This window comes from Aedes albopictus, chromosome 3 (genome assembly GCF_035046485.1).
Source record: "Aedes albopictus strain Foshan chromosome 3, AalbF5, whole genome shotgun sequence".
NCBI classification, from domain to species: Eukaryota; Metazoa; Arthropoda; class Insecta; order Diptera; family Culicidae; genus Aedes; species Aedes albopictus.
Genome location: NC_085138.1, coordinates 436709446 through 436718273, shown reverse-complemented (window position 1 = coordinate 436718273; position 8828 = coordinate 436709446). Strand labels below are relative to the sequence as shown.

Sequence of the window (8828 nt, the reverse complement as noted above, 5' to 3'; positions counted from 1 at the left end):
TGTGTTAATTTTAATGAACTCCGGCCGCCAACACCCTCTGATTATGATTGCATATCTAGTTGGCGGCGTTCAGTTGAGAGTACGATAGATGCTTTGATTAATCTGTCTGTACTACAGTAGCGAAGGAGAGTGCGCTGAGTCTCTCCAGGCCGGTCGCTATGTCTCCATATAGGTTATAGGAAGCCGACGCGACGACGATGACTGCGACTACGTGTATAGGTATGCAAGGCAAGCACGGAAAAAAGTCCACGTATACAGGGAGATAACCGTGATTCAAGAAAGTCAAAAGTATGCCTGGAGTCTACACACGGGAGCCGCGGGGATTGCAAAACGAATAAGAAACACAATACGTAATTATTAGATAAGCCAAAGCAGGTGAATTCAGCGATTTGCAACCCGGGGTGATGTGTTGGCGTTTTTTCCAGCCCTCCGAATACATTGCACTTGGCACCTCATTCCACTCACTCACAGCACACTTCGATACGATTCCCCGACTTTCGGATCAATTCACACTGTTCTATATTGATGTCAATCGATATAGGCCAGGGACCTACTCATAGTAGGACAATGAATAATAGATATTTCACTATGATCTAGTAGGCTAAGCCGAGAGCACACATGGTACCCATAATTTCTAGAGTTCTAAGTAGGCACTCAGCAGCAAAAAAGCAGGAACAGATTTCCAGCCGCACAATTTCCAAGATGGAGAAGCGCGAATCGATATGGTCAACACACAGAATGAAACAGATAGCTAGATATAGATAGATGTCTACTCACAGAACTCCACCAGGACGAATTCGTTTCCTTCGACCACCGACTGGAAGTTATCCTTGGTCAGCACCAGCACGCCGTCCTCCTCTTTCACTTCGGCATCGGAGGCTACCAGAGCCAATCCGGCCACGAACAGCACCAAACCTAACGACCGTAGAACTCGCATATTGTAATCCGTGTGTATGTTCCCTTAGCCTACCCGTTGCTTTGTCCTGACTGACTGCTGTATGCAATGTTCCCGATCGGAGTGTGTAGGAGTTACCGGAGGAAGAGAAAGAAGAAAATTTTCTGATTCAGTGCTCCTCGCGTAGGTCGTCACCGGTGCGCGTTTTTCCGTCGACTGCAATCGGCCGGAAGTAGGATCTTGGCTTTTATATTCTCTCCCCACACTGCCCGGCAAACGCCTCACATCCGGTTCACCACCAGAGAAATAAGGAAAGAACACCAAATTCTCCAAGTTCCAATTTTCTTCCAGACCGAAAAAATCAACCAAAATGCACCACGCCACTGAGAGAAAGAAACACAACTACTCACATTAACGCTCAGATCACTACTGAATCGATGATGATGATGGGCTCGGCTCCTCGACTCCGCGGTTGATGACGGCGACGGGAAAATCTTTGAACGTGGCAGCAGTCAAGCTCGTGTGCTGTCGTGATTGGCCGAAGACACGGAGCGAAACGTCACAGGATAGCCGCAGTCACTTTATCGGCGTACAGTGATGCTTTTTGCTGACAAAATGTTAATTACTTAAAAATGTTGGTTTAACAACGCCATTTACGAAATAAACTATTCAAAATGCAAACTTCAGAGAAACTTTAAGTGATAAACAATATTGGAGTCTCGATTTTGAAATTAAAAATTACAAATCATCGACGTAGCACATACTGTAAAAGTTCAGACACTTCAAATTTGAATTCAAAATTTCATTTTCCAAGACGTTCCTATGAAATCCTCCGCTACTGAAATTAAAAAAGATTTTTGTTGTTTTATTTATTAAGGTGATGCGGGAAACTTTTTCCGGCAAAGGGCTCCAGGGAGGAATCACCACGCCCGCCACCCCGAATTCATATCGACGGTGATGAAATCGAGGCGGTTGAAGAATTCGTGTACTTGGGCTCACTGGTGACCGATGACAACGACACCAGCAGAGAAATTCAGAGGCGCATTGTGGCAGGAAATTGTGCCTACTTTGGACTCCGCAGAACTCTACGATCGAATAAAGTTCGCCGTAACACGAAGTTTACCATCTACAAAACGTTGATTAGACCGGTCGTCCTCTATGGGCACGAAACATGGACCCTACGTGCAGAGGACCAACGCGCCCTTGGAGTTTTCGAACGGAAGGTGTTGCGTACCATCTACGGCGGAGTGCAGATGGAAGACGGGACTTGGAGAAGGCGAATGAACCACGAGCTGCATCAGCTGCTGGGAGAACCAACTATCGTCCATACCGAGAAAATCGGGAGGCTACGGTGGGCGGGTCACGTCATCAGGATGTCGGATAGCAACCCGACTAAAATGGTTCTCGGGAGTCATCCGACCGGTAGAAGAACCCGGATAAAAACTAACCATAGGGTGTATGGTGAAAACCATTCCTGCACCATACAGTGTACCAGCTACAATAAAGTGTATTGTAATGAAATGGTTCGCTATACTATACATTTACATTGGATTTTTATGTAACAATATATTAAACTGTTTTTCTTACGTTTGAACCATTCACTTTTCCGAAACATTATTTTTCCGTGAATTTTTAATTATTTCTGGTGTTCGATTTGAATAGATCGTATGTTTGCTGTGATTCCTATGCAGATTCGACCTATTCAAATCGAACACCAGATTTATTCAGTTTAAGATTTTTTCCGTGCTTTGTTTTGTTGATGTTTGTGACTTTTTTGATGCAAAGGAAAGGAAAGAAAAAAAAGTGAATAAGTTGAAACATCAATTTAACCTTTTGGAATTGATTTTTTTCGCCGCTGTTGACGCAACCTCGCTGGTGTCGAACACGTTTGTTATGCTCGGTTTCATCGCCGGGGTCATATATGACCCCTCCGGCTCCAAAGGGTTAATGCCAATAACATGTTTAAATCAGTGGTAAACCAGATGTCCTAAGAACTGCAGGTCCAAGCAGGGGTCCAAGAGATATGGCGGGCTCGAGGGCGGGCTAGGTGTGTAGAGTGCGATGAGAGAAATACTAATGCAATGTAGGCCAACCCGGAAAGATGCAGGTCAGATTACCGTAAATCAGTAGATGAGTTCAACACTTCAACACTATTCTTTCTGTATTTGCATTTAGGGGAGTTTTCTCCTCTTCTCTCTTGTGAACTTGCCTTCGACCACAATCGAATCAAATCAGGCCAAACATTTCAATAGGTCCTATCTGCATTTGAGAGGCTCTCTTTGTTCACTTTCTCTTTCAATTATTGCAATGTAATGATACACTTTTCAACTACTTTTGCAGTACAAATCAAAAGACGATTGTTTTGACCATCGTTCTATGCAAGGAGACAATCAATATTCAAATAAACAGCTGAGATATTAACGAAAGAGAGAGAAACCAAAGAGAGCCTCTCTTTTGCAGATTGGACCTTTAGACATGTTTGGCCTGAAATGCGGTTGACAAACTTTATCTTTGACGTAGAGCCATCTTTAACATATGGACTGGACTGAACACTGAAATGACTTTTAATATAGGTTCATCTGCGAGTTCGCTTTTTAACCTAACTTATATTTGAATCGAACTTGACAGTTATCTCATGAGTTGTTATGTATTTCAAACTTTAGTCAAACTGGTGCCTCAATATTGCAATAACGGTTAAGCACGCTGTAATGATACTTATGTACCTCGTCACCCACTTCATGCAACTACATTAGTGGTCTAATAACACTTAGCGCGCTCGGCATAGTTCCATCATGCCGCTCAAAGTGTTGCCACAAATAATGCTTAGTTTGCGAAACCCGGTTATCTGGCTGGTGGGGAATGGGAGCCTAAGCTTCAACTGTTAATGCAATCAGAGACTACTCAGACGTGGGCGATCCTATATATGAAGGGTTATCCAAAACGCTCTGGGAATTCCCAAAGCGCATTCTAATAAATCTAATAAGCCTAAGATGCCATTAACAGGAGGAAAATGGCAAGATAATATAACAATATATGGTTTATGTAATGTAAAACAATTCAACATAACAAAAGAGAACCATTCCAAAACCATTTGATTAAATGTATAACCAGTAGTGAAATTACAATTAAATACAATTTATTTACGGTACATTTTATTGTTTGAAACAATTCATGTACCATACAATGTACGGTATATTTAAACCCACGTATCAGTATTTTGAACAATTCATTAACAATAAAATGTATGGTTTTGCAAAAAAATATATATGGAGAAAAATTTTTTTTTATATTGTTACGATACTTAACAACCTGTATAATATATTGTAAAAATCTTATTTACAATTCGCGGTATGGTATCCAACATTACATCTTATTGTTTTTGTATTTTTATTTTTACAGTGGTGTCTATTGTAAAAATATGGTTCTAAATAGTACTGTTACAATATAACGTTCGGTTTTTCTACTGTATTTTTTATTCGGGAAGACGTGGAGCGCAGCGAGCTAGGTGGGTCGACCAAGTGGAGGACGATCTGCGGACCCTACGCAGAGTGCGGAACTGGAGACAAACAGCCATGGACCGAGTGGGATGGAGGCGGCTACTATGTACAGCAAAGGCCACCCCGGCCTTAGCCTGACCGGTAAGTAAGGGATACTTTTTTCTGCGTTCATTTCACGAAGAAAGTTTTTGATCGATCTCATATGTCATATTGACAGATAACACATGAGCAGAATAAGGAGAAAAACCATCGATCTCATACTCGATCTCATATGTCATATTGACAGATAACACATGAGCAGAAAAAGGAGAAAAACCATGTTCTGTTTATGCAGAACTCTCGGAATGACCTGGAAATTGTCCAACCATGAAAAGAACCGAGAAAAGAACGTTTTTACACGTCCAAAATTGAAGTTGTTTATGACGCGATCTCGATACAGTCTTACCTTGCTGGTTGGACACGTTTTAATGCGACACTTAATTCGTACCCCGATTATTCGACAAATGGTCGGCGTTCAGTCAGACCGGACCATCTGTTTTTCGATGGTTTTAGGGAAATGTCCTGCATGCACTTGAAATATCAAATCAAGCGCATTATTTTCTGAAAAACCGTTGTTGTTTCATGTTATGATCCATCTGCATCAAAGAAACGTCGAAAAGTTCAGAGTTATCGAGTTCCTTCGCTTACCTTTACCTACCCAAAAAATCACGTAGTCCACCAAGTAGTCCACTCTGACCTAACGCCGACCAAATGTCGAATCAAAAAGTATTCAAATGTCATAGCGATGTACACTGTAAAATGTAAAACAGTTTGATATTGCGCTTATACTCGTACCCGCAGCAGTTCCTCTTGCAGCCACTAACTCGGCCGCTAATTCCGGAAGTTCTACGGTTCTATGGTGTGCTATTTGTGATAACGTAGGTGATCTACCAAGCCACGACGTCACGGTAGGACTGATCAGTCATCGCGCTGATGATCGAGGTACACGCGCTGTGTGCATTTGTGTTGGTAACATAGACGTTCTTAACAGGGGGTTTATCCCTGTTGGTATAAAGGAATGCTTTTCATATAACGACATCTATCACATCCCGTCTTTTAACCATTTTTTTTTATTTAAGCTAAACAACTTTATACTACTTTTGTTAGTTAAACATAAGAGATGTTTATACTTATCTTGTAGGGCTAAATCGCTGTCTTGGTTTGATCGTTCGTTCTGAACGACGAATTGGAGCCGTTGAAGAATCCGCAGGACCCGGTGTTACGTCTGTCGTAGAGCTCGAAGGATTGGGTCCATACTCTGGTGTTTCCGCTGAGCTATCGATGACATCGAAAGGTTGCACCAGCTTCTTCAAATGGGACACGTTTCGATCATAATTTCTTCCTGTGTCATGGGATTGCACGGTAACATTAGATCCATTTCTGTGCATCACGGTGAACTTTTCCTTCAGGAAATTGGTTGACAATTTGTTCGACGGAAGTAGATTCTTCATCAAGACTATATCACCGGCAGTTATGTCACTTGGCTTTGCTTTACGTCGAGTATCTTCTCTCTCCTTTTGTTGCATCTTTTTTTCGAAATCCTGGTCTCGAAAATCAGAGCTGGGGGGTGTAGTCTCAATATCTTCAAAGGTAGGAAGCTTTGAACGCAGTTTCCTTCCTTGAAGTAATTCGCTGGGAGCTTTTCCTGTTATCGTGTGGGGTGTATTATTGTAGAGATCCAAGAACTTATCGAGTTCGGCTTTCCAGTCGTCGTAAAGGGCATGAGCGATCTTCATTCTTTTGAGCAGTGATCTGTTTTGTCTCTCGACCTCCCCATTCGCCTGTGGCCAGTATGGCGATGTATGGTTGAGGTGTATACCGATAGTCTTGCAATAGTCTTCGAATTCTGTTGACACGAACTGTTTAGCGTTGTCAAGGGTAATTGTTCTCGGTGGACCCCATGTGCGAAAAATTCGTTTGAGTCGTTTTATGGTCTCTTGCGCAGTAATTCGCTGCATAACGTCGATTTCCATAAAACGGCTGTAGTAGTCGACGATCACCAATACATACTCTCCCGTAGGCATGGGTCCTAAGAAATCCATTGCTAAGTCGATCCAAGGTTTTTCGGGAAGAATGCGGCGCGTCATCGGTTCAGGAGGGTTTGCCATTTGGACTAATTGGCATCCTTCACAGGCTTCACATGTTGTTACCGCTTCTTTGTCAATTTTTGGCCACCAACATCGCTCGCGAAGCCGGCGTTTCATCATTGATTGACCCGGATGTCCTTCGTGGGCCAGTTGACACATTCGAGAGCGAAGACATTTAGGAATAACAAGCTTAGTACCCCGCATCACCAGGCTGTTGACGTTAGAGAGTTCAAAGCGAAACGGTGCGTAGTCTTTCATTTCTTCTTGATGCCATTTGTTGCTGTTGATACCAAGATCAATACAATCGACGAGCTTCTGGAGCTCTGGATCTGATGCCGTAGCAGCAATGACTTCGGCTATGTCAATTGCTGCACATTCCTGTACTGATCTGATCATGTGTTCCGTTCCTGCATCGAACTCCTCACCGTTTGCAGTGGTAGACAGAGATGCCAATGCTTCAACAGCGATTCGCCTTATGAAAACTTCTGTGTCATCATGCCACTCATGATCTTCCACATGAGCAGCAAGTCTAGATAAACAGTCGGCTAGATTGGTTGATCCCTTGCGATAAACGACTTTGAACCGAAACGCTTGTATTCTCAACAGCCAGCGTTCAATTCTAGCAGTAGGTTTGGAAGTAGTCGAGAACAAAGTTTCTAATGGGCGGTGATCGGTCTCAAGCTCAAAAGTTATGCCAAGCAAGTAAATTCTAAATCGCTCAACAGCCCAGACAATCCCAAGAGCCTCTTTTTCAATAGGAGGGTACTTCTTCTCCGTATCTGTGAGGCTTTTTGATGCGTAGCTAATGATTCGAGGGAGGTTGCCTTTGAATTGTATTAATACTGCTCCCAGTCCTACTCCAGAAGCGTCCGTGACAACCAGTGTTCGGTCTTGTGGATCATAAAAACCTAAACTGGTAGCGGATCCCACAAGCTTTTTGATCCTGTCAAATGATTGCTGATGCTCATTTCGCCAAACGAACGGAGAGTCTTGCTTCAGTAGTTGCCTTAAGGAATCATTTACAGTCGCCAAATCAGGAATGAACCTAAACACCATATTTATATAATAACCAATTCAAAATCAAATTTAAGGTTCTATATTGCAACATAAGATATAACATAAATTACAAAGAAAGCATACCTTGAAATGTAGGTGATGAGCCCTAGAAAACTTCGCAGTTCTTCCCTGGTTCCTGGTGCTCTGCAAGCCACAATCGATTTCACTTTGTCTGCGCTAGCTGATATTCCTTTTTCCGATAGTCGGTGACCCAGAAAATCGACTTCTCGCTGTTTGAATTTGCATTTATGATCGTTCAGCATGATGCCGTACCGGTTGAGCACAGTCAAGGCCTTTCTCACAGCAGCATCGTGTTCAGCTTCGGTGTTGCCAAAAATGAGTATGTCATCTATGAACACGACAATATTTGGACACTCGGCTAGAATGCTCTCCATCAGGTTTTGGAAGAGTTCTGGTGCGCAGTTGACGCCGAATAATAGTCTTTTGTACCGATAGAGCCCCCAATTGGTGATGAAAGTTGTGATGTCACGACTGCTTTCTGTGATCTCGACCTGATGGAAGGCTTGTTTTATATCCAGTAGTGTGAAAAATTTCGCGTGCCGAAATTTAGCAATCAGGTCGTCGAACACTGGCAACGGATGGTTCAATCTCTGTATAGCCTGGTTGGCTCGCCGCATGTCTATGCATAGTCGCAAATCTCCGTTTTCTTTTAGGATTGGGACGAGTGGCGAAACCCAAGAAGCAGGTTTAGTTACCTTTTCAATTATGTCCATTTCCAATAGCTCGTCTATCTTAGACTTGACTTTTTCCAACAGAGGAATAGGACAACGGCGCAGAGGTTGGATAACCGGAGGGACGTTTTGGTCTACTGGAATGCTCAACTTGATACCTTTCATTTTTGGAAAAGCTTTATCCGGTCGATCAACAAGATGAACTGATGCCGTCTTAGTGGGAAGACCAATCCGCAATACGCCCAGCTTTTGAGCAGTAACTTTTCCTAACAACGGTTGCTGCCCTTTTTCGATCACGTAGAAAGATGTTGTTGTTTTCAAGCTGTTGTCATCGTCAATTTGAAGTTCTGCGTCAAACGCCATCAAGACCTTCAACGGAATCCTTCCATAAGCTAAGAAACGCTTGTTGGTATCGTTCCTCTCGTTGGTTATCTTGACATCCCTCATCTTCATTAGCTCCCAAGTTGTGTCGTCAATCAGATTATATTTGGAGCCGGAATCGATTAGCATAAAGATTCCCACTCCCCCCACATTGCATTTTATAAGCTCATCATCATCGTCT

At 42.9% G+C, this 8828-nt stretch overlaps 1 protein-coding gene across 1 annotated transcript; it reads right to left on the bottom strand.

Annotated features, from left to right (window-relative positions):
• Positions 1-777: 777 nt before the first annotated feature.
• LOC134289875 (protein disulfide-isomerase-like) lies at positions 778-1564 on the bottom strand (the record flags this gene model as incomplete). Its single annotated transcript, XM_062856560.1, is given in 1 exon segment — positions 778-1564. A coding segment is annotated over 1 exon segment (160 nt), but the record flags the coding sequence as incomplete, so codon positions are not given.
• Between the last annotated feature and the right edge of the window lie 7264 nt (positions 1565-8828).